General features: G+C 38.5%; 4 protein-coding genes across 6 annotated transcripts; 1 reads left to right on the top strand and 3 right to left on the bottom strand.

Annotated features, from left to right (window-relative positions):
* Positions 1 to 4,491: 4,491 nt before the first annotated feature.
* Positions 4,492 to 10,294, bottom strand: LOC9317354 (RNA polymerase II C-terminal domain phosphatase-like 3). The gene is made up of 12 exons (XM_002881241.2): positions 9,403 to 10,294; positions 9,125 to 9,260; positions 8,989 to 9,044; positions 8,833 to 8,893; positions 7,382 to 8,716; positions 6,671 to 7,309; positions 6,447 to 6,593; positions 6,100 to 6,368; positions 5,896 to 6,007; positions 5,551 to 5,808; positions 5,424 to 5,470; positions 4,492 to 5,335 (listed from the first exon to the last, which is right to left on the bottom strand). The coding sequence occupies exons 1-12, from the start codon at positions 10,023 to 10,025 to the stop codon at positions 5,272 to 5,274; spliced, it is 3,747 nt and encodes a 1,248-aa protein (XP_002881287.1). The 5' UTR covers positions 10,026 to 10,294; the 3' UTR covers positions 4,492 to 5,271.
* Positions 10,295 to 11,217: 923 nt separating this feature from the next.
* LOC9317355 (trihelix transcription factor ASR3) lies at positions 11,218 to 12,941 on the bottom strand. 2 transcript variants are annotated; one of them, XM_002881242.2, is made up of 3 exons: positions 12,081 to 12,941; positions 11,955 to 11,999; positions 11,218 to 11,721 (listed from the first exon to the last, which is right to left on the bottom strand). In XM_002881242.2, exons 1-3 carry the CDS (start codon positions 12,676 to 12,678, stop codon positions 11,408 to 11,410), a joined length of 957 nt encoding a protein of 318 aa, XP_002881288.1. In that variant the 5' UTR covers positions 12,679 to 12,941; the 3' UTR covers positions 11,218 to 11,407. The 2 variants fall into 2 exon arrangements, with proteins under 2 accessions (XP_002881288.1, XP_020885443.1); XM_021029784.1 differs by having other exon boundaries at positions 11,955 to 11,990; positions 12,081 to 12,806.
* A 4,774-nt stretch (positions 12,942 to 17,715) lies between these two features.
* Positions 17,716 to 20,284, bottom strand: LOC9317356 (mitotic spindle checkpoint protein BUBR1). Of its 2 annotated transcripts, none has more exons than XM_021027064.1 (11): positions 19,811 to 20,284; positions 19,663 to 19,722; positions 19,392 to 19,536; positions 19,140 to 19,297; positions 18,974 to 19,058; positions 18,817 to 18,886; positions 18,680 to 18,740; positions 18,383 to 18,557; positions 18,208 to 18,290; positions 18,048 to 18,134; positions 17,716 to 17,960 (listed from the first exon to the last, which is right to left on the bottom strand). In XM_021027064.1, exons 1-11 carry the CDS (start codon positions 20,008 to 20,010, stop codon positions 17,897 to 17,899), a joined length of 1,188 nt encoding a protein of 395 aa, XP_020882723.1. In that variant the 5' UTR covers positions 20,011 to 20,284; the 3' UTR covers positions 17,716 to 17,896. The 2 variants fall into 2 exon arrangements, with proteins under 2 accessions (XP_020882723.1, XP_020882724.1); XM_021027065.1 differs by having other exon boundaries at positions 18,817 to 18,883; positions 19,811 to 20,086.
* A 3,178-nt stretch (positions 20,285 to 23,462) lies between these two features.
* Positions 23,463 to 25,545, top strand: LOC9317357 (galactan beta-1,4-galactosyltransferase GALS1). The gene is made up of 2 exons (XM_002879412.2): positions 23,463 to 24,789; positions 24,994 to 25,545. Exons 1-2 carry the CDS (start codon positions 23,657 to 23,659, stop codon positions 25,346 to 25,348), a joined length of 1,488 nt encoding a protein of 495 aa, XP_002879458.1. The 5' UTR covers positions 23,463 to 23,656; the 3' UTR covers positions 25,349 to 25,545.
* Positions 25,546 to 25,648: the final 103 nt, after the last annotated feature.

Genomic DNA, 25,648 nt, shown 5'->3' on the forward strand with positions numbered 1-25,648 from the left:
AAGAAAGCCTCAAAGTCAAGCGGGTTGAAGATCGAAGTGGGAAGAGCAGCTAAGCGACTCCGTTTCTCAGAAAGGTTAGTCGACAGCTCGGTCCTTTCTTGTTCCTCGGAGAAATCTGCTTCATGGATTTGGTCCAGCAGAATCAAGTTGCTTTCATGCTCCTTGATGTCTGACTCCAAGTCCGACCTAGCTTTCTCGGTTTGCATGAAGCGAATGGCCCCTTGGATCAATTCCATCCCGCGTCCCTTAACTTCCTTTCTGGCCTTCGATGCCGACCTTGCCAACTCAGAATCACGCAACTTGGCTAGCGCCTTGTACTTCGCGTCGAGCTCGATAAGTTGGTTGTTCAGGATGTCGGCGGCTGATTCGGATTCGTGAAGTCTACCCTGAACACCAGACAGTTCGTCCTGGAGTTTGTAATTCCGGTCATAGTAGTCTTGCAGTTCCCCCTTTACCTGCGCCAACTCCGACGTTAACCTATCGACCTTGTCCTCCAAATCGTGCTTAGAGCCAGCAGAAGAGTTGAGGTCAGCCTCAAGCGCTGAGAATTTCTTCTTCCACATGTCGATCTCCTTCTCCCGTCTAATGACCAACCCTTCGTAATGTTCGATCATGTCGTTAAATTCGCTTTGAGCCTGGCGTTATACATGAGCCCGGAATGACGAGTCAGTTCGCAGAATGGCAATACAATAAAAAATATACACAAAAGAAAGCGGAACAAACCCGAGAAGAGTGATGCGCGTGAAGCAAATAACGTTCACGAATCGCAGGATGCCATTTGTCGAAGTCTGGCAAGATCGAACCCGATCGGGTCTTGAAGCATCGGAAGACGCTGCCCTCTTTCTCCATAGCTGCGAAGAAGGAAAGGTTATAAAAATTGGAATTTTAATAAAGGCAAAAAGTTTAAGTGTGTGTAAGTCACCGAACCTGAAAGCGATTTGACTTGAGGTACAAGAGCAGGCTTCAGCCTCGAAGGAGCATCTCGAGATTCAGAATCTCCCTTTTTCGGAGACGCACTCCGAGCAGTCTTTCCACTATCAGGTTGGGAAGAGGAAGACATATCAACCGGACGTGGAGGACCCATTGGTTCAGGGGGAGGAGATGATCGAGGTGAGCGGTCAGTCCGGGCCCTCGACTTTTCCCTCTGCGGAGAAGAATCGCTGCGAGAAGACTTGTCTCTCTTCCGGCGAACCAAGTTCTTAATAGGCTCGTTACTAAAATCATCTCGGGGAGGACGAGGTGAATCGCGGCGAGGAGATTGAACCCTCCGAGGAGAACGCGAGTCGCGACGATCGCGACGAGGAGTTAATCTGAAGGAAGCGACAGATCGAGCTCCCTTGGTGCTGCCATTATCAACCAGCAAGGTTCTACTGTAGTCCTTCTTGTCTATGGAAGTCGCGAGGAACTTCTTCTTCTCCTCGCAAGCCTCAGCCATCGGCTTGGAAAGCAACTTACGCTTGGCCGCAAGGGCCCGAGATGACATTCCTTGAGTTGAGGGAGGGGGAGGAATTTGGTGAAGATGACCAGGCGGACTCATCCTGAGTCTGTGGTTAGCTTCCAGGAATCGTTCAAGAGTGAAGGAATTCCAAAGGGTTTCCCCTTCAAGAATTATTTTGAAGAATTCGATGAACTCTTCAGATGGGAGGTTGGAAGCAATGAAAGCTGCGAAATGAAACAACGGTGTTAGTCAATAAAGATAAAGAAACAACCGGGAAAGATACGGGCAACCTAATCACTACCGGGTTTCGCAGACCACTTTGAAGGGAGAAAATCAGCGAGATTTCCAATCGAAGCGGGGGTTTTCTTAATTAGAAACCAAGGATGATGCCAATTTTCATCCTTGTTCGGAAGATGTGAAATGATGTTCCTGTTGGCATTAGGATATGCTGAGAAATATCCCGTTTTCTTCGATGAACTTCTCACGCTCAGAAGCTCATTCAGTTCAGCAACTCTGATAACATAACCGGCCTCCGCCGCGACTGTTATAATTCCAAGAATTGTACGGAGAAGATTGGGGGTTAATTGAGGAAGAGCGATTTCAAGAGCCGCAAGGTATAAAATTAGGGCTTCGGAAAGAGGAAAGGTAAGCCCGCAACCCTTGAAATAAATCTCATACACACAGAAGTAACCATCGCGATGGTTCTCTGGAGATTCTGTGGGAGAAGCTATTTGTGCTTCCGCCATAATTTCTGGCGGAATCCGGCAAAGCTCTCTCAATCGCTCGAGGGATTGAAGAGTACAAGTGGACCTGTAGTGCGGACCGGCAATGTCACCAGGGCGGGTGCACTCGTCGTTACTAGAACGCCTCTCGTCAAAAGACGGAGACTCGGGTCTATCGGAATCAGAAAGTCATTGGGAAGAAAGAAAAATTCAAGATCCGGCGAAGAAGGGTTTTGGTGAAGGAACGAAGAGAGAGGTTTTGATTAAAGTACAAAAGTAAAAGAAGAGAGTAATGGTGAAAAGAAGTTACCTCAAGCTAATGATGAAACCGCCTCGGAAGTCGTGTGGGAAGTGGGAAGGTTTTTCCCGTTTTAATAGTAATTAATCAATATACGGTCATAATGATGACAGATGTCACTCGGTTAAAAATGGATAGTGCCAAAATTAAAGGAGTGATGAGATTTTCGGCGGGAAATCAGAAAGATTCTCGAGCGCAATCTTTGGCCACTTGAGCATTTAAAGTCCTCCGAACTGGAATAGCACTTCGAAGAACTTGGGGGGCTAATTGTTGGTGTCGGATCCCGCACCAGAAGTACGAGACCAACCAAAGATTGCCACGTGATCAAGATAATGGCCCATAAAGGATGAAGCCCATTGGACCCGTGAGCCGAAGGGACGGTCGAAGTGGTTGTCACCATTTCAAGAATCCGAAGTGATTACACTGTGACACGAGTTCGGTGTAAGAAGACACGGGTAAGTCGGTTTACGGACACTTGGGCCGAAAGAGGCGAGGCCCATGAAGATCAGAGTCAACTCAAATTCAAACGTTGAGCATTAAAGCCGGAGAATCAAAACGGACACATTTAAGAAGAAATAATTGTGCTTAATTACTCATTTTAATGTCGTTTATCGGTGTATAAATATAGAGGCCGATGGCCATGTAAAGGGGATCTTCCTCTCGAGAGAGAATTAATATAGCAATTTTCGTACCAATTTACAAGTTTTTATATGTTCATTTTTGTCCCTCAAGAATAATCTTTCCCACTTAACAAAAATACTTGAGTGTGTGAATCCGACATCCACACGCTCCAAACCGGACTAAAATCGAATCAATCCACTTTTTGCCTACTAATCACATAATTGTTTGATATATTCCGGACTAATTCCATACCAATTCCGGACCGATAAAGTACATGTTGGTATGTGGTGAACAATAACTGCATACCAAAATATTATATTTATCTACTTTTTTTTGGTCTACTTTAAAAATGAAACGCACTGAAATATGGAGTTTTGCATACCCAAATACTGGTATGCATTATTTAGTATGGAGTGTATTGACCAACCATTCAAAGCCTTAGTAGAACATATACTAGATATACTGAATGGCGAAAAAAAAAAAAAAAAAACTAAATATATTGAATTTGTTAATCAATATGTAACATTAATTCAAAGTACAAATCATCAACTGCATATGTTAGCCTGCAAGAATTGTTTTTGTTACATGGGAGATTTGACTTTCAACTAGAAATATAATCATTTTTGGTCACTGATAGTACCACTAATCAAAATAAAATTTTACAAAAGTTGCTCTTAATAGTATGATAGGAATATAACGTTGAAAATAAACATCTACAAGTGCGTATATCAAATTCAATCTTTGTCACACATTGAAACAAGGAAACCCTAGATTTCGGATTGGTAAGCTCATCATCCATCTTTCCGTGGTCTTGACTCTCCCTAGTTTGATCCTCGTCGCCCATTTCTCTCGGCTTTTAACAAGCGACAAGTTTTTCTCCTTATCCACATGTTATGAAGAATATCCCATTTATTCTACACAAAATTAAAATGCACTTTTATCAAAAAAAAAAAAATAATAATTAAAATGCACATTATGTTAGATATTTATAATATCGGAGGAGTCTCTTTTTTTTCATTTTTTTCATTTTTAACATCACTATATCAGATGAGTCGATCTTCAAAAATAGTAATCATCATGACTTTCTCTCTACTACGATGGATACATTAATATTATCATTTCTTTTTCTTTTCAACATTATCATAGTTTATATTTATAGATTTTGTCCAATTATTACATTCCAAATTTACATCTACCTCTTAAACATGAAGATAATCTTAATCTACTTATCAAAATGGTGAAAATACACACATTGAAAATAATCCAGACAGAGGATTGGGGTAAACCTAGTTTGTGTTTAATGATTTTCACCAGCAACTTTTTGTAGTTGTTACATAGTCTTCACATAATCGAATCGATTACCCAAATGGTGCACTATAGAGAGATTCTGAGGATTCATTTCTGAGTTCTTAAAAGCTTTTTTTTTTTTTTTTTTGTTGTTCTAAAATATTCATCAGAAGAATCTGTACCTGGAGAATCGCAAAGACGTGCCAGAATCCGTTCAGTCATTTACCCATTGATTGTACCCTTGAGAAGATAGTTTAGTCCATTGTGGTTTTACGGTTAATAAATGATCCATTACCAATAACTTAGAGGTCAAGTAACAGTTTAATGTGGTCTCTGTTTGTCTTACTCGGTGAATTTGCTTTCTCCACCACATTTGATTCTGGGGATTAAGTAAGGCACTAAGGCATATGCACATTTGAATTAAAGCTTTGTTATCTTCTCGGTTGCCTTGGTACCCCATCAGAATTGCTTCCGACAAGAGACATAAATACCACAACAAACATTTATCGGAGAGAACCTACCGATCATGAATCAACAGATGAGAACCAAAACTGAACATGATCCTCTCTCTCCTTTGGCACGTGACCCTGGCACATCACACTTTCTACTGCTGGGTCTCTCTTGTGTTTTTTAGATCTAGAAACAGACTACTTTCCTTCACCCTCCCCCAAGTTAGTAGATCTATTCTAGACCATTGATACATTGTGTAGTTCGTTTTGTTAAAAGCCCCTAATACCTTTGGCATTTTAATGAATTGCCTCTTTTGGAGGCAAAATAATGCGTATGTACCCCCGGGGGTCTAGCCTTATCAACAACCCAATCTGACCTATTGGGTTTTATGGCCTTCTTAAGTCTCAATGCCACCAGATGGTGGGGATATTAAGAGGGCGGAAAATGGATTTGGTTTACGGGTTGATGGCATATAAGTTCTCATTTGCTCTCTGGTACAGAAAAGCTGATGCTTCCACCCTGCACTCAGACGATGAAAACTATTTACCAACAGGACGACACCGGTTATTTTTTGCTATCTTTAAGAGGAGACCAAGAGGGGCCTTACCAGCCAGGATGAACAACAAATCTACCTCTGGTTAGTGCCCAATTTACCTGCTCAAACAAACACATTCAGAATCTCCAAACGATATTTCTTCTCCGGCCCAACAGTTAAGTTTTGCAGACTTCCTTACCTTGTCGGTGCCAAGAGAATTTGTGACAACATGAGTGACATGTTCATCCACCTGGGTTGTGCAGACAGCACCAAACTGCTCAGCAGTTTGCCACAAGGGATGTAAGTGCGGTTTGGCTTCACCCACTGGGATTATCCGACTAAATACAATCCGACAACCAGCCAATATCTTTCGTTGCTCGGAAGCTAAAATATTTCTCACATCTACTTCGTCTAGTGAAGTGTGCGAGAAGAAATTTTTATGTATTTTCTCAATAACCTGCACAATGAAACCATGTGATGATGCTGAGATCCAAAACGAATAGTAGAAAATTTACATAATAAGGTGCATAGACAAAGTGCAGACCGCTAATGAAGATGCCAATGTGCCCTCCTCAGGTACCTCGTCGCGATCTAACTCAAGAAGAGAAGGACCAAGAAGCCCAAATTGCCGTCTACTACGAGGGAAATAAAGATATCTGCAACACAAGATAATTAACATCAGCAGACAAGTATTATACAGTAAGCAAGTACTACGGTCTCATGTTAGCCATAGTGTGAAAGATGATACCTTTCAACAGCTATTAAATTCATTTTGTTATAAGGCCACACTCGGACAGAGTCATCTATGATCACCACAGACGATTCCATACCCATAACTCCTTCTAAATCTTTGCTCTTAGGTACTCGTTCGTCTCCATCAAGAGGATCTCCATCATCTCCTTTCGATATCACCCGTCCATTAAAGAGAATCCCTTTGGGATCAAGCAGTTTGGCCATCTCTGTAGCATACAATTTGTTGCCCATAGTGTAAAGATGTAACTCGTACAGCTTGCTAGCCTGAAATTCACAGGAAAAGTTACATTTAAGTCTTACACACAGAGTTGAACAGTAAGAAAATATTATTAACTGAATCACCTTCTCCAAAAAATTCCAAATCCCTGGTCTCAATTTAGTCCACATTCCCATGTGGGGGAAGCGAAAGAGATGTCTATATGGTTTCTCACGATCTTGTTCCTCCTTCTTTCTCAATATCTCCTCGTGGCGGAATTCAACCTCATTAAACTGAAAATGATAAAAAAGAACAACTTAAGAAAGAATATACGACAAAATTATTCAAACCAGAAGGGAGATAAACTAACCTTAGCTGAATTGAGAAGGGTGTGGTCTATATCCAAGACAAGAGAGAGCTTCTGAGATGCAAACATTTTCTTCTGTTCCTCTAACCTCCGAACTCTCTCTCTTTGAATAGCTACTCTCTGCGTGTCATCATATCCTTCAAATAGGTGTTCCACATCTCCCCAACTGTTCATGGAACGAGTGGGACCAGCTGTAGCTGTTACTGATGCTGCTGAAACTGACACATCCTCCTCCTGGTCATTGGGATTTGAAGGATTCTGTTTAACATCTCTCTCCGTCTTAAGCTGTATTGAATGCGTACTTGCTGGGGGATTGCCAGCTTGTTGTGACACGACAACCATATCAGCAATATTTTTCACGCTTTTGGTGAATTGTGTTGAAAAATCTGGTGTCTTTTCACTGAGAAGTTCACCCGAAATTTTCATTTTGCTGGTACCATTCTGGCTAATATTTTGCCGTGGAAGAAGCTGGGAAGGTGTTTCTAAATCTTCGGTCTTACCCTTCATAGTCAAGGTTCCTAGAGTGGAGGAATCATTCACTTTGGACTGCTTTTCCATTGAAGAGTCCGTTCTTTGAAGAGTACCTCCATGCAGGATTCGGCGAGGATCACGAGGTTTCATGCGAATGCTTCCAGATTCGTCCTGAAGGTACCAAAAATGAGATGGAGAAAAAAAATCGAAAGAAAAGGTTCTACATATATATAGGATACTCACTGTGGGGGCGTTTTGGGAAGAATCCTGAAGTACTCCTCGCTTTGAAGAATTAGTAGCTAAAGCATTTGATGCAGGTATATGAAGCGGTGCTGATACCCCTGGTAGCACGGAAGAGCCAGGAAGTTGTGCTGCTCTTCTTGGATCCATGGGTTTCTGAAGAGCTTTTTCAGGTACCTTATGCCTTTCTCCCATTTTCAGTAGATTCAGTAGCATTGTCGGATTTACTGCAATATCCTGCAAAAGTGATTGCAATGATGCAGCGTCAGTTGAAGCTGTTGGTACTTTTTGGCTCACAGAAACCGCACTCGTGGGCATAACACTTGTTGTCATAGATGTTACACCGTTCTCAATAAGCCTAGGCTTGGATTCCAGTTTTGGAAGTCCCGATGATTCTGTATCCTCTAGCCAGCCACCAATTCCAGCTGCTTTTGGTGCATCCGTATCACTCTTTTGTCTTTTCCATGCAGGCCCATCAATAAAAAGTTCATCAGCGGCTTTTTGCTTTCTTGGGTTCACCAAGTCTGCAGAAAGCTCTACTTTAAAAAGATTTCTAGCATCGCCAGACGAGTAGGAATTGATGGTTACATTGGCAGTATCAGGTTTTGCAAGCCTTAGTCTTGGATCTCGACTCTTTGCAGAAGGTTTCACTGTCTGGTCAGATGCAAAAACTGTTTGAGTAGAACCAGTTGGTGCAGAAATAGTATGAATTGACAGATGATGTGGTGGAACAGTGCTAGAAACAGCATTTGCAACAGGCATGCTTCTAGAATTAAAATTGGAGGGCAGAGGAACGTCTTGCCCATACATTAGGAGAGTCCCCGGGTTCGAGCTCTTAACAACAGAACTAGAAACCTCTCCATCAATGTCTCCATTGCCATCATTAGGTTCTCCTGATGGTGTTGGGCTTGGAAGGTCATCTGTCTTAAACACTGAATTAAGACCAAATTTTTGATGGTAGGTAGAAACTGCTTTAAGGGCATCACTCTCATATGGATAGACTTTGGCACCTTCAGTTGTTTGGCTCTCTCGACCAACGGGAAAACCTGGTTTAACCATTGTATGGCGACCATTTACTGGTAAACTTGGTGTTGTTTCCCTTGTGGGCGATGGAAGGCTGTCTGCATCATGATCCTTATGAAGGTCTAGAAGAGGCAGCATAGGCAACCTACTCCTTACGTAGGAGGCTCCTCGATGTGTACCTTCTGAAGACAGCTTTTTGGCAAGAAACGAATCACCATTACTTGGCTGAGTCATTCGATTAACATTCTCTTCACTGCTGGTTCCAGTATAAACTGCAATAGCAGAACGGCTTAAATCCTGATTCATGGCCTCTATCTGCAAAACCAAGACACGTACTTATGTAAGACGAGAAGTCACGCGTCCCAATGTTTGGAACAGTGTGAAAGATTTTGACTTGTGGTAATTTAACAGGTAAACCAAAGGAAACACACCTCATTTTTCTGGTTAGATGAGAGAAATCGGGAAAAATGGTCATTTACAAGAGTTAGCAATCTGCAAAAGAAAAACCAACAATAATGTGAGTAATCAAAGGACTCCAGCATCTTTAATCAAAGGCTGGCACAGTAAAAACACGATTTCACAGCAACCTTGACATAGTCTCCTTATTACGCTCCTTGGAAACATTATTCAACGAGCAAAACACCTGAAAATAAAAGATAAGAGATTAGTTACATGGAATCGGAATGCAATAGAGAGAGGGAACGGATCTTGAGAAGCACATACAGAGTTTATGGTTTGAAGAGAAGCAAATGACAATTGAACTAATGTATCCCTCTTCGGAAAATCATCATTATCTGAAACCAGCTCTCGCAAAGACTCTAAAGCCCCCAAAATTCTGGAACAAACTCCTTCAAATCCGCTGAAAAGAAACAGAAAAAAACATGGACACAAAAAAATCAAAATCACTCATCAAACTCCAACAGATGTTTGAATTTTTTCATCATCATCATCATCAAGTAATTAAGAGCCATCAGATCTCTCCATTCTCAGGAAAGACTTACGTCTGTGCTTCTACCAACGAAGTACTCTCCAATACCCCACGAATCAGTTTCACTTTCTTCTCCAAATCTATCTCCTTCTGAATACGATCATCTTCCACTTTATCAGCACTTATCAACACAACAGATTCAGTTTCCTTGTCAACACTAGCAACCAAATTGTCATCAGAAGCATTCTCCACCAAATCAATTTCACCTTCCTCCAACTCTCCTTCCTCTTTCTCATCACCACTATCTTCAATCACAATCTTATCACTCTCTCTCGGTTCATAATCCATTACCAAACCTTCATTAAGAGATTTATTCTGCACAGCTTGAGACCAAGCAAAATTAGATAAACCCGAAGTCGCATATAGACGGTAGCCAGGATACTTAGTAAGCAAATCCTCCATTGTCCAAACCCTAGAGTTGCCATTAGAACCACCTCCTCCTCCTCCTCCTCCTCTTCCTCCAACATCGACGTCTCCGCCAACATCAGCCGTAGTAGTAGTCTTCTGCTTAACTTCAATCTCAGTGTTCCCAGAATCAGGAATCTCACCTTCCTCAACATCCGCCAATCCCATCAAGTTTTCATCGTTGCCCATTCGAATTAGGGTTCTAGAACAACCAGATCGAGCCACAAGCATGTAAATCTCAACACTTTGCTCAAAAACGAATCCAAACCCGATTCAGAAAACAAGAAACTTCAATTCAAAATCGCCCCCCTTTTAGAGTCCCGGTCCAGAGAACAGATCTCCAAATACGGAAACAATAATTAGGGTTCTTCACCAATTTAAACGATTCAAAAAACAGAGATCCAAGTTAAGAAAAAGTTTATCAATTTTCTTTTGTCAAAGATTCCCAATTTCAAAAATTTCCCGATCCAAGATCTACCACCACCTTGAGAAACAAAGAGAGAAATTGAGATGATTGTTATTATTTTCTCCGAAGGCCGAAACTTGAAGAGAATGAAATAGACGATGGAAGGGAGAGAGAGAAGAAGAAGAAGAGAATCTAGTTGAGAGAAGGAGTTTAATCTGGACCGTACACGTCAGCGATCCGAATGAGGTAAATTATGTCAGCGCGACGTGTGATTGGCGCCAGATGAGGGTATGTTAAATGACGAAAATAGACATCTCTGTGATTTTCTTTACTAGTTTTGTGTCTGATGATCCAAGTTTTTAACTTACCTCTAAAGAAGTAGAAGTTCGTTCGTACATAAATTTCAGTGGTCAAACATATCGTGCGGCTTTTATGATACTATTACTTGTCCTTTTATTGTAACTGACGAAATAACAAATACTAATGGACTGGAATTTTGTGAAATTTTTTAAACTCTATTTGTGAAAGATAATCCAAAGTAAACTTATTTGATATTTTTGCATCACTGAGTCTTTGGTATTTTAGTACAACTTTTAGTTTCACTATCAAGCAATTAACCACATGAAATTGTTAAATATGACTTATATAGTTCATGTTGCACTAAATCCATTTTTTTCTTCTTAATCCGGACAAACAAATTGGTTCGAGTTAGATACGGTTTCAATTTAATTTCTATTGATTAAAAAAGTTCAAATACAGAAATTGTCTTCAAAGTAGCTATCAGATTACCAAACAACAAAAAGTGGCAGATCTGCAATCTTCATATATCAAAGTTATTTGCTAGCAAATTGAGGAACTATTTGTATATAATTGTTGAGGGGTCATATGACTAAGTATGTATGTATTAATCCAGTTTTTTTGCACTTTAGTACAAGCTAATCCAGTTATTAGGGGAAGCAAGAAAGATGAAAACTCAACAAAACTCACTTCATGTTATGCAACAAATCATCAAAAGGATAAAACTAAGACAATTGATGTCCTAAACCGTATAAATCTCAATGTTTATATAAGATGTGTATAAGAGCCTCTTGTGGTGGCATCAATATTCAATCAACAATGGTGCTAAATGAAAAAAAAAAAAAGGAAGAATAAGAAGAAGAAGAATGAGAAGAAATGTCGAAGCGATATACAACTAACTTTACTATATCTACATCTTATCCGCGATTTTTGCCACAGCATCTGCGAGCTTGTTGAGAACAGCGACTAAGCTATCACCGTGATCTTTTCTTTGCTCTCTGTCTAGTTTTAAGTTTAAATTCTGAACCTCAAGCTGTGCCGCCAACAACTGCCCGTTTCTTTCTAGTATCTCTATCAACTGACTCTGCATGTTCTTTGTTTCTCCTTCTTCTTCTTCTTCTTCTTCTTTTTCACCAAAAGATGTCCGTTTACGCTTCCTCTCTTCTTGTAATGTCGATCCAGCTTCCACGTTTGCTGCTTCTGGATGCTTCTCTTTCACTCTACCTTCAAGTTCAAACTCAACTTTTTAGTGAAAACAAGATAATGGAGATCCTTCAACATAAACGAAAAGATCATGCACAACATAACTAGAGATGCATTTTAGAATATGAAAACATCTTTTATCTAGATGACAACATAACTAAATAGTCGACACACTAGAGCTTTAAAACTTGTTTGAGATTAGCATATAGACCAAAGGTTTTAAGTCTATGGAAATAGATCAAGCAAAAACAAACCTTGATCTGCTCCACAAGCTTCTTGCTTCTCTTTGTCTGTAACATCTTCATCAAATAAAAATTGTAACTTCATTAGAATTCTAATGACCATACAAAAAAAAAGCTTAAACTTTGATCTGAATTTACCAGTAACTGATTTGGCCACCGGAGTAGAATTCAACTTCTCAGGACTTCTCACCGATTCTCTCCGATCTAAATCAGACAACAATCCCTCCTCCGACGCCGGAGCCAATCCAAGCGAAAGAACCGGAACCGCCGGAGGAATCACGCCGCCGTCAACAATATCATAAACCTCCTTATCGAAAAAACCAGGAAGCTTCTTCTCCCGACGAACATCGTTCCTCATCACCCAATAAGACTCAGTCTCTTCCTTAATCTGAGACTCCCATTCTTTAATCTTCTTATAATCTCCGGCGAGATTGCTCCATCTTTTCCGGCACTGAACCGGCCCACGATTAACACCGTGACGTCTGCAGTAAGATGATACCGAAGCCCATTTAGGCTCCATTTGACCCGACCCGAGAGCCATACCCGCCGCTCTACCTCGCCGGACTCTGTTCTCCGCCACTCTCTTCCCCTGAATCAGTACCAGAATCTCTTGTCTTGTCCAACGAGGAAGTCTCGCCGTCTTAACGCCGTCATCTCCACCGTCATTAGACGGCGCACTACTGTTCTCTCCACCGTCAACGGCGCTCACTCCTAATCCTAACTGTTCCAGAGCCATTCAAACGGAATATTCCTTTCCGTTTTGATAATTCCGTTTAAACGGGTTCCAGACTTAACGGCGTTATGGTGAGAACATCCCGTTTGCGCCAGAGAGAGAGAGAGAGAGAGAATGGAAGAGGAAAGAAAGATTTATTTTGTGAGATAATGACTTTTTATGTATTTTAATCGGAATCTTCTGTTTTTTTTTGGTGTTTTTGAATTTTGTAAATTGTAACTGTAGATAAAATTGACCTTTATTTAATTTCGTCCCTTAAGCCTTTCTTAAGGTTTATTTATGTAGATATGTTCGACTTGCCGCCAGATTGTATGAATTCTATTATGTTAGAGGATGTTAGTGGATCAACAAGACCGCGGAATGTACGCTTGTAGTTCTTTTATTTTCAATAAATTTGGGGAGACATTGTCTCTCCTCTCCTTACCAAAAAAAGGTTTATTCACGTAGATATGTTAAATTTTTAAGGGCATAAATAATCAAAGTAGACCGTAGTCTTTAATTCCTTTAGTCCAATTAGGGATTACTTGCTTTGTTTTTTTTGGTGAGCGGGGATTACTTGCTTTGTTGATATAGCTATTTCCTGATTTTTGATACATCACTATCATCACCTCATTTTCTACGGCCAAGATTCACTCTAAAAATAAAATCAAAATTCTTTTTTATTAATAATAATAGGTACTATTTTGAATAGATAATGCACATATAAATTGATTAAATTCACTTTTCATATTAATAATATGATAGGTTGTAGTGTTAATTTGGAGGGGGCGTAGATTATGGCAATAAACGCGCCATTTGGGGATTTCTATTGGTTAATTTCTCTCCAACTACCATAAGTTGCTTTTACTCCATAATCCTTATATGCGTTTTGGTCAATTCCTTCTTTTTTTTTTTTTTTGTCAACCACACATTAATTAATAAATAATTCCTTGATTGGTTGCCCAATTAGGAGGAGTAGAGTTTACAAAAGTAACTTCAGAAAATAAAAGTCTAGAAGAACGGACTAAGCAGTCCGCTTGAACATTACATAAACGAGAAATAAGAGAAAGCGAGAAGAAAGGGAAAGAGAGACGGAGAAAACCAAACTCGTCTAGAAGATTGGAGAAAGCAGGCCATTCATCCGGTGAGTGTATCATCGAGACTAACTCCGAGCAGTCTGATTCAAACACCTGACAATCGATTCCTCTTGAAAGGATATTCTTCATAGCCCAAATTAAAGCTTCCATCTCCGAGTGAAGAGGGGAGGGACACCTCCGAAGGCACTTTGCACCGAGCAGTATCGTGTGATCATTTCCTTGAAAACACCACCATCCTATACCCATTGTTGGATCTGAATGTTTCCAAGAACCATCAATCCGACATCTTATAGATTGAACCGGTCGTTCCAAAGTTTCCGTAGTAGAACTAGTTTCGATCGGATCCAACTGAGCTTCTTCCCACAATAATTTTTCACTCAAAGCATGATTTAAAATATCTCTGGGTTCAGATTGTAATCCCTTGAAAACCTTTTTATTCCTATCTTTCCAGATGAACCACAAAATCCAAGCATAACTGAAAGTTTTCTCTCCCCCATCTAGATTAGATGGTAACCTCCAATAAAGATAATCTAGATTTGAGAATTCCGAGGTTAGAGGAAAACTACCTATTGCCATAGGTATATCTGATAATTTCCATATTTTCTGAGAATGAGTGCACTCAAATAAAGCATGATTTATTGTTTCCTCTGCCATCTCACATCTTTTACAGAGAAAGTCACATTGGATCCCTCGATGTGCTAATTTTGAAGTAACTGCTAGAGATCCCGTAGCAATTTGCCATAAGAAATGTTTTAGTTTTGGAGGGGCTTTGACTTTCCAAGCTTGTGCTTGTAAATTCTTATAATTCGGGCCCCATTCGATCGTTTCTGTCATCTCTCTAGCAACCCGATAGCCTGATTTTACTGTATATCTTCCCGATCTTGTATGATGCCAGATAAGCCTATCTGGCTTATAAACTTTGCTAATAGCCAGTCCCCTAATAAACTGAATATCCACTGGATCCAAAAATTCTTGTAAAATAGGAAGATGCCATTCTTTAGTAACCGGATTAATTAAATGGTTAACCATCAAACTTGGAAGTAATGTTTTTCCTCATCCATTTGCGGGCCGTGGGTTAACATCAGGAATCCAAGGATCTCGCCATACCGATAGATTGAAACCCGATCCTAGTGACCATCTAGCTCCCACTTCAACTAATCTTTTAGTAGAAAAAATACTCTTCCATCCAAATGATGGAGAGTTTGGTTTTTTTGCCTGTAAAGGATGAATATTCCTGAAATATCTGCTTTGTAGCACCCGAGCTACTAAAGAGTTCGGATATTGGATTAAACGCCAATATTGTTTAGCCAACATGGCATCATTAAAAATGTCTAGGGAATGAAAGCCTAAACCTCCTTCTTCTTTATCCTTACACATTTTTTCCCATGCTATCCAATGGATCCCACGATCTCTCCCATTGGAACTCCACCAATAATTAGAAATAGCACTTGTTAACTTAGAAGTTAACTCTTGAGGTAGTTTAAAACAAGACATAACATAGGTTGGTAGTGCCAAAGCCACTGATTTGATCATTGTTTCTTTCCCACCTTTCGACAGAAATTTAGCTGACCAGCCATTAATCCGTTCATTAAGTCTTTCCCGGACATAATTAAAGATTTTACTTTTTGAGCCTCCTAAGCTCTCTGGTATACCCAAATAGGTACCCATGCCACCCTCCTTACTGATTCCAAGGGTGTTTTTAAGTTGATCTCTTTTTTGGTTTGCTACGCGCTTACCAAACATAACCGATGATTTACTGAGATTTATCTCTTGCCCTGAAGCTTTACCATAATTCCCAATAATATCCATCACCGTTTTGCATTGCTCTGAATCCGCTTTACAGAAAAAGAGACTATCATCCGCAAAAAGCAGATGTGAAATTGCTGGGCTTCTTTTCGCTATCTTAATTCCTGTCAGCTTCTTCTCCCTTTCCGCCTTTTTAATATTTGCAATCAGTACCTCCGTACATAAAATAAACAAATAAGGCGATAAGGGATCACCTTGCCGTAAACCTCTACTGGGAATGATATTTCCTCTTGGTTCCCCATTCAATAAAACCTGATACGAGACCGAACTAACACTCCACATGATCCAAGAAACCCAATTAGAATTGAATCCCAACCGTGTCATAATTGCCTCTAAAAAGTCCCATTCTATCCTATCATACGCTTTGCTCATGTCTGTCTTAATTGCCAGGAAATCCGTTCTACACATTCTATTAGTCCGTAAGCCATGAAACATTTCCTGAGCTAATAAGATGTTGTCTGTAATAAGTCTCCCAGAAACGAATGCCGATTGTGTTTCGGAGACTAGCCGAGGTAAAATGTGTTTAAGCCTCAAGCAAAGAATTTTTGAAATTATTTTGTAACTCACATTGCAAAGACTTATTGGCCTAAACTCTGCCATCTTCTGTGGCCTTTCCGTCTTTGGAATTAAACAAAATAATTCCAATATTTGTGGCCTTTCCGTCAATTCCTTCCTTTATTTGTGGGTTTTTCTACATTTTTGGCAGCTTAAGATAATGACAATTTTAGTGAGTATCTGGTTTTTCAACTTAGTGATATCTTATAAGAGCTCTCATAGGGTTTTGGGAACGTACGTACGTACGTGTTTTTAGTAGCACCCTTAAGTTTTCATTTAAAATGTTAGATGGGTTTGGGACCCTTTTTTATATAACTCTGAAACTATTTTTTGTTGCCATAACTCTAAAAGAAAAAAACAGAGATATCGCTAGATGTTAAAGTTTATGATATTGAGAAGGAGAAAGAGAAACTCTAGCGCTCTAAAGTTATAAAGCAAAGTTTGAAAGTCTATGAAATAGATCAAAGCAGAAATGGAGATCTGAATCACACATGACTAAGGTAAACATATGTATAAACCAAATCATGATGAAACCGTAATGTTCTTTGAGAAGGAGAACCAATGCCAATGTTTTGTTCGAGTTTGCTAGTTATAGGGATACCGAATAAAAAAGAGGAATTGAAACTAAAGCCAAGAAAATAAAAAGTGAGAGACATGAATACCGTAAATACGAGACTTAGGGGATCAATGATACGAAGGTTGTATGGCGATGTGGTTCGCATCAAAATAAGGAAGAAATTCTCATTTTTTGTTTTTGGTGAATGTACTCAAAAACTCTTAAACAAACGCTGATGTAAAAAGTTTTTCTCGAATAAATTTTATATTATATTAAAAAAAAAGAATACCGTAAATACCATTTCTATTTGAATATAATTTGATGTTAATCACAATAGAAAATTTCATCTTACTTACGTATAGAAGTTGTTTTTTGTTTTATTAGAAATCTTGACTCAGTCGTATACATACGTTATGTTTAGTTACGTACTTAATGCAATACTTTGCAATAAAGGGAACCCTTAAAATCCCTAAAGGATAGATAATGAAACGAAATGATGCCCCTACCACTAACACAAAATAAAATTCCCCTAGTTTTTTTTTTCATTTGCCCTTGTTTACCACTCAAAGTCTATCTCCAAAATCGCATCATTCGTTTTTAATCATTAAATTAAATGGCTATTAATGCTTGATTATGTTTTATGCCCCCTCCCATCCGCTTAAAGCCACTTTATTTTCTATGGAAGAAGTGCCCAATGGATTGATTATCTTTTCTAGTTTGTACCCATCCATACGTACCCATTGATTTACAATGAAACTAAAAATTTCTATCTTCTGTAAAGTAAAGGTTAGATAGTTGCCTAGACGGCTAGACCAAAAAAATATTGGCCAAAACCCAAAAGTCACATGGCATACATACAAGGATGACTTGGCCACATCTAGGGTATTATCAAAATGATTCCTTAATTTAAAACAAATCATATATGGATTAAAAAACATGAAGTGGTAATTAGGTGAATTAGTGGAAAATGATATAATTTTTTTTTTGTAGACTGATTACTTTAGGAGAAACAAATCATATCAGAATTAAAAACAACAAAAGAACACATTTTTTTGTTTTGCAACAACAAAAGAACGCACATAAATCTCAGAAACATGCAAGGCTCATCATGGTATTGGTACATATATTTATCCCAGTACATCACAAAAACAAATACAAGGAGCTTTATAGACAAAAGCTCAAATCTCAAACCAGAACATCGTGTAGAGATGAATGTCTAATATCATCATCATCGTAGGAAGCTGCTGGCTGGGAAATGTCTTAAAGGGTTCTGTCGCAGCAGCTCTGTTTCCCTGCAGTTTTTAAGGAAACATTGTTAGATACTACAAGTCATGATATAATATTTGTTTGGTGAATTTATAGGGGAATCTTTTGCTTACTTCTTTATCTCACGGCCGTCATTAAGGGGTAGAACGTTTGATGATGATGAGATAGTTTCATCATTCTTCTTCTTGTCTCCTCCCTCTCTGCATTTTATAATCAAGTTAATGATGAAACAGGTTTTATTCTGAAAACATCTGAAAAAGTAGTCAAACTTACTCTGTGCATTCTTCTTCATCGACAAAAACCTCAAAGGTGGAAGCAGAGGCTGCTGCAGTTCTCACAATGGGTTTCTGAGGAACCTGTGAGGATATATAAATGCAGTAAGTGATCAATTTACATAGATAGTATGAGCCAAGTGAGATAGCTTTGTTTAGGAGACTAGAAGCAAAACCTTGAATGATGCCCATTTTCTAGGTAAAGAATTGTTTTCTTTGTTCCTCTCTGCTCTGCCTCCAAGCATGAGCCAACTACCAAACTCTGGTTTTGACTTGTCTGACTCTGGTTGATTCCCTGATGTAGTGTCTGAAACTGCATCTGTGTAGATAGGAAAAGGTGTCTTGGATGAGCTGCAAAAGACAAAGGGCTTACAATAATGAGTTGCACAACATATGTAGAGTTTTGGTGAAGTTTATATATGCCAAAAAGGCAACGGAAGCGCAAAATACAAAACATTAATCAAACTACTTACTGATTTGGCTTTAGTTTTTTGGCTTGTGGGTTAGAACTTCCTAACGCCTGCCTTCTTGCATCTATAGAAACATTCTAATGTAAGAGAGCTTATCAAAACATTTTAGCTATTCTCAAGTAAAAGTTAATGTGACTCACTGTTATCTCCCCTGGACAATAAAGTGCCAAAGCTTCTTGACGGTAAGTCATTATTCTCCTTTGGTTCCTGCTGGTAAATGGAACATAAATTATGATGTGAAAAACCTAAGAGCGTAATGCATAGATATACAGTTACAAACAGAGAACAACTTCTTACTTCACCAGCTGTGTTGGACCTTCTCATCGTTCTCACCATGAACTTCTTGTACGCATCATTCAACTTTTCCACTGGCTTTGCATTTCTGCACAAGTTACCACTTTTCAATCAGACCATTTAACTTGGAGCAGAAACATGAAATATGATTACATGTCTGTTCATTTACCTAGAGATTCCGAGATTGAAGATCTCATTAGCAGTTTTCACCTTATTCTTAAACTCCATGTGCAAAGCATAAGCTATGTAGTAGACAGCATGTGTCTTTCCAATCTCATTGACCTCCAAAAACTTGTAAATCACTTCCGCATCAGCGCAATGCTCCGCCTTCAAAAAATACAAAAAAAAACTATGAGTACTCTCCATAACAAAGAACAATCTTGAAGGAATGATTTAGAGGGTTTAAAGATAGACTCATTACATATTCCAACCAGACTTTGAGATAACGAAGATCATCCTTGTAACGTTCAGAGTGCCAAAACTTGCGAACACACTGCTCATATATCACTAACAGTCCTGAGCATTCTCCTCCTGGTGGAAAAGCCTCTTGTACCCATTTTATACACCTTCCAATGAAACCAAGCAAGAAGCTCAAGTTTACAAATTGGTACATCATAAAGATTGCTTCAAGAAATCGGCACAAAAAGTTTCAGTTTTTCAACAACCCAATCAAGAAAGATAAAGGAACTCACTCAATCCATGGAAACAAAGGGTCGTCTCCATCATACTCATCAATGGCTTCAATCAAATTCCTAATTCACAAAAACAGCACAAAATTAAACAAGAATCGAGCGATTGGACTAAAACCCAAGAGCAAAGACGTGAAATTGAAAGCAATACCTTCGTTTCTCGACGAGATTCTTCCTCAATTGGTGGTCGGAGTGAGATTTGAGAGCGTGGTTGAGAATACCAACATTGCGACCTCTCTTCAATGGCCGGACGTTCTCCTTGAAAAGCTCCCACTCGTAACCAGTCTCCTGCTTCGAGTTCAGAAAGTCTGACTCTGGATCTGAGATCTGAACCCTCGCTTCGGTGGCCATCGTCGTTTCTTCGCTGGACTTGAGAAAATTTTGAAATTCAAGGGAATATAGCCGTTAGTTACTCATTAGAGAGAGCTTCGTTGATATACGCGCACAGTCACGCTTTTGGTGGGCCTAACTTTGATGGGCCTGGACATTCTTTTTTATTTTATTTATGGCGGAGCCGTTTTCCTTTTATTGAACCCATTAAAAGTGGCGTCGATAATTACCACACCGAACCGAAATTCATCAAACCGAATTTGAATCGAATCTTATTAAAATAATCCATTTTACGCCGAAGAATTCGAACCGAACCCCGAATTCTATAAAACCGAGCCGTTTAGCCGAAATGGACTAAAAGTTAATACATGTCATCAAATAATTAGCTTGTCCAAAACAAAACCAAATTTTGTCTTCAATAGACCTATTTTCTGGAATTAAAAAAAAAATTGAAATTCATACAGATAACTGAAGGTCACTCCTATTTAAAATGATTACTAGTTAGTTAGAGTTAAAAATAGGGTGAATTAGCTCAATAACCAATTTTGTACCCAAAATTAAACTTATACCTATCTAATATCCATAATTCAGCAAGTAACTATGTTAATTGGGTTTGGACTAAAATGCCCTTGTATTTACGTTTGCAAAATTGAGAAGATAGAGAAGCCAGTGGACATCAGGGAGGAGGAGGATCGGTGATAAGGCGAAATAGAAAAGGAGATCCACAGACGGATATCGGGAGAGAGATACATCGGAGGGGGAGAAGAAAGTAGAGATTCACCAGTGAGAGAGAAGTAGAGAAGAGATCATTTCATAATAAGGAAGAGATTTGGCGGTGGTTACGACGAAGATCCGTCGGTGGTTGTGACGTAAATCCGGTGGCGGCTGTGACAAAATTCCGGTGCCGGCTGTGACAGAGAGATGCAACATTTGCAGCAGAGATGGGAAAACTGAGAAGAGCGTCAATCACAATAAAGGGTAAAATTGTCCCATATACATAAAATACAACATATATCAACTCGTTTTTTGGAAAACTGCTGGTTACTTAATTTATGTTTTTTTGTGCGTCAGTTTTGCAAATTTTCCTTAATAATAATCGACAATAGAAGGAAAATTACACTGAGAGGAAGTAAATGAAATAACAGAATATGGCTGAACAAAATAACTCTGGATTATTATATTTTTACTATTTTATTTTGATTCTAAACTAGATGGTTTTGGTCTTTTGGAATTTGGATAATAACAATCAAAGCCAAAGCCAAAGATAAAAGAGAAGGTGTACTCTTTTTTTACCTTCTTTAAATGACGAGCATGATTCACTTTTTGACTTGGAAGCTAAAAACAGTTCCTCCACAAGATTCTCTGTGTCGGTTCCACAAGGGATTGCGTTACACGTTAAACTCAGTGTGCTCAATTATGAATTACCAAACAAAATGTACTGAAGATTATAGTAGCAGAAAATCTGTTTTTTTTTTTTTTTAACTGTAACAACTTCCACCGACAATAAAACAGTTTTTTTTTTTTTTTTGGTTTAATGTGAAGATTTCATTCCAAAGGAAAATTACAATAAAACAGTTGATGGAGGAAATAAAAAATGAAATGAAGAAAAATAAAATAAGATCGATATTTATGGTATCCTTCAGTTTGGGAATGTGACACACATGATCTCCTTTATTGACGTTTAAGTTAGTAAAAAAAAAAAACAAGTCTTAAATGCATGCAATCGTATTCGCATTCAATTTGCATATGCTTGTTAATTTGTTATTACTAAAGTCTAAAACTAAAAGCCATTTGCCGTACGCTTAAGAGTTCCATAACTGGAAGAACACATCATGTTTTTAATTCAGGGGTTAATGCACATGATATATTCTAAAGCATTACATTTAAAAGATATGCATATATCGCGACTATTATGTTAAACAACTAGGATATGACCCGTGGTACACCGCGGGTTAATTATTTGATTTTTTTATTTTTATAAATTGATGAATTTATTGTGTATAATATTTTTTGTTGTATACCGCGGGTCACATGCGTTGTATCTAAAATAAAAAATTTTAAGTTGTATTTGTTTTGTTTAGTGTTTAAGATTGTATAATTGTATTTTGATTTGTTATTTATAGGATTTCACCTGTGGTATATTGTCTCGTATTAATATTGACCCAAACCCGTCCAACCATATAATCTAAAATGAAATTAAACATCATTTTGTTATTTTTTTAATAACACTTTTATTTAAATGTCATATAATTCGAGTTAATTTGAAAGTTGCTTTCAAATAGTTTCCATGTATATTTTTAAATTAGTGTGTGTTTTTGGACCAACCAGTAAAAACAATTTATAATTGTATCTTAAAATACTAATTAGGATTTCACCCGTGATATACTGTCCTATTTTAGATAATTGTAAAAATTAAAGAAAGATCCGAATGACTCAATTTCGGGTCTGAATAAAATAACGACATGATTAAATGCTCAATTTGTTCTTAAAAATGTTAATATAGATTACACACATATTTTTATTCATCGATTGAGTAATATATGTCCGTTTTAAAAAATTTGAATTGTAACATATGCAGAAAAAAAAAAAACTAAAATTTACTAACTATTTATATATTTTATAAAATTTAAAATAATATAAATATAAGATCAAATAAAAGTGAAATAAGAATCATATATTTATGTTTAAATTAGGTAGAGAGGTTTTAGGAAATTAGTGCAAATTTGTTATATTAGCATTAAATCATCATATTTGATTTCTTTATCTATAAAAATTGTGGAGAATATATCATAAATAAAGCGTTTAAATATAGTAATTAGTTGAGAAAGTATATATATTTTAGATTTTATTAATTATTTTCGTTTTTTAATTTTGCCAAAATTTAAGGAAAGATCTGATTGAAGATTTCCGGGTCAAAATTAAACAAATTTGACCCGATTTGGGTACCCCAAAAACTGCTGCAAAAATGTATAGTAGATTGGTTGTCTAATCAAATACATCAAATTAGACGTTGTTCAATGTTGTGACTTGTGCGCAAAACTGAGCGCTCTTACGTAAGAGATCATGACTATGCTTATGTTTATAGATTTAGCACTATCCTCTACACCATTCAATTTAGACTGTCTTTTTTTCCAGGAATTTTGGAAGACATATTCAAAGGAATTTTGGAAGACACTTTGTCTTTTTGCTGGGAATTCACAAACTCTTTAACGAGTCTATTCGCATTTTACCCTTTCCGTTTATTCGCCCAAACTCATTCGATTTCTAACCAGAAAACTAAATAAATAAAACATCATCAAGTTAAGCTGCACCGTTACGCCAACTTGGCCAAAGGACCATGTGTCCCCACCATGCTGCCAAATGGGAGCCAGCAATACATAAAACAGACTTGATCCAACTTTATAAGTTAGATGCAATGTCTTTTTCGTAAATCATAACAGATCCAAGCCCACTCTCCTATTCCTATACACATAACAACCTCTACCACCACATCATATGTGAGAGACAGCCACGAGTCTCTTCTTTTTCAACACACCGTGTCGGCAAAAGCCTCTCGTCACTTCTCTCTGACGCTTGTCGTCACTCCTTTTAAATTATTTTAAAGTTATTGAACCGAACCGAAACGAAACGGTGCGTTTTGTAACTCACCGTCGCCGGGAAAAAGAACATGAGGAAGGAAGTTTTGCCGCCGGTGCTATCAACCACCACAGTGTGTTTCGAGAAGAAGCCATTAATTGCTACATTACTAGCTCTCTCTCTCGTCATGATTATCTGGAACCTTCCTCCTTACTACCACAACCTCATCTCCACCGCTCGTCCCTGCTCCGCCGTCACCACCACCACCACCACCATACTTTCCTCATCGAACTTCACAGCGGCGGCGAATTTCACCACCTCTCTCTCAACCACAACTGCTGCTGCTTCTCAGAAGTACGATTCAACTCCCTCAGATCCGAACAAACGCGTTTTCCAAGCGTTCGGAAACGCGGCGGCGTTATTCGTACTAATGGGAGCTTACCGCGGCGGTCCAGCGACGTTTTCCGTTATCGGACTCGCGTCAAAACCAATCCACGTTTTCGGGAAGCCATGGTACAAGTGTGAGTGGATATCTAACAATGGAACTTCGATTCGAGCTAAAGCACAGAAGATTTTACCAGATTGGGGCTATGGACGAGTCTACACCGTCGTCGTCGTCAATTGCACTTTCAATTCAAACCCTAACTCCGATAACACCGGAGGTAAACTCATTCTCAACGCTTACTACAACGAATCTCCGAAACTCTTTGAACGATTCACTACTTTAGAGGAATCAGCTGGAATCTACGACGAATCGAAATACTCGCCGCCGTATCAGTACGATTACCTCTACTGTGGCTCGTCTCTGTACGGAAACGTGAGCTCGTCGCGTATGAGAGAGTGGATGGCTTACCACGCTTGGTTCTTTGGTGACAAATCGCATTTTGTTTTCCACGATGCTGGTGGAGTGTCGCCGGAAGTTAGGAAGGTTCTTGAGCCTTGGATTCGAGCCGGGAGGGTCACGGTTCAGAATATTAGGGATCAGTCGCAGTATGATGGTTACTACTATAATCAGTTTCTTATTGTTAATGATTGTTTGCATCGGTATCGATATGCTGCGAATTGGACCTTCTTCTTTGATGTTGATGAGTACATATATCTGCCGCATGGGAATACACTTGAATCTGTGCTCGACGAGTTCTCGGTTAACACGCAGTTTACGATTGAGCAGAATCCAATGTCTAGTGTTCTTTGCTTAAATGACTCCTCTCAAGATTATCCCAGGTACTAGCTTCAACCTCAAAAGTCTTATAATGCAATTTGGAATCAACAAGTTTAGTGATGGCTTATGAGCATTGTTCTGTCTCTAGCTTAGATGATACTATTATGATCGAATCTAGCAATTAGCTTTCACTTTGATTCAATTCTTGATGTTTCCGGATATAAAGGTGATGAAAAGGAACACACTTGTTTCTTGTTTTTGTTCAGGCAATGGGGATTTGAGAAGTTGGTGTTTAAGGATTCAAGAACAAACATACGACGTGATAGGAAATATGCGATCCAAGCGAAGAATGCATTTGCGACAGGAGTTCACATGTCTGAAAACATAGTAGGCAAAACACTACACAAGACAGAGACAAAGATCCGTTATTACCATTACCACAACACCATAACTGTGCATGAGGAGCTTTGCAGAGAGATGTTACCAAATTCAGCCAAGAAGAAGGTGACATTGTACAATAAGCTTCCGTATGTGTATGATGACAACATGAAGAAGCTAGTGAAGACGATTAAAGAGTTTGAGCAGAAAAAACTTGGGACCGATGTGAAGAATTTCTCATGACCAGAATATAACTGTAATCTCTCTGATAAGCATTTTGTCTATAAAGGTATAGTTGTTTCTGTTTACTTGTATCATTTTTCGTTCTGTTTTACTATTTCATTAATGACTTTAATCAATATTTTTTTAATTAGTTGTGTTTTCTTTTGTTGTGTATTGAACTAAATAGAAATCAGAGTTAATCAAGACTTTGGACATCATACGAAATTTCCTTGGTTATTCTCTTTTTTCGTAATGCAAAATAATTGATTTAGCTAAAGACTTTAATTAAAATCATTGATGATTGATTCATTCGATGATAGC

The sequence above is a fragment of the Arabidopsis lyrata genome, assembly GCF_000004255.2.
Source record: "Arabidopsis lyrata subsp. lyrata unplaced genomic scaffold ARALYscaffold_4, whole genome shotgun sequence".
NCBI lineage: Eukaryota > Viridiplantae > Streptophyta > Magnoliopsida > Brassicales > Brassicaceae > Arabidopsis > Arabidopsis lyrata.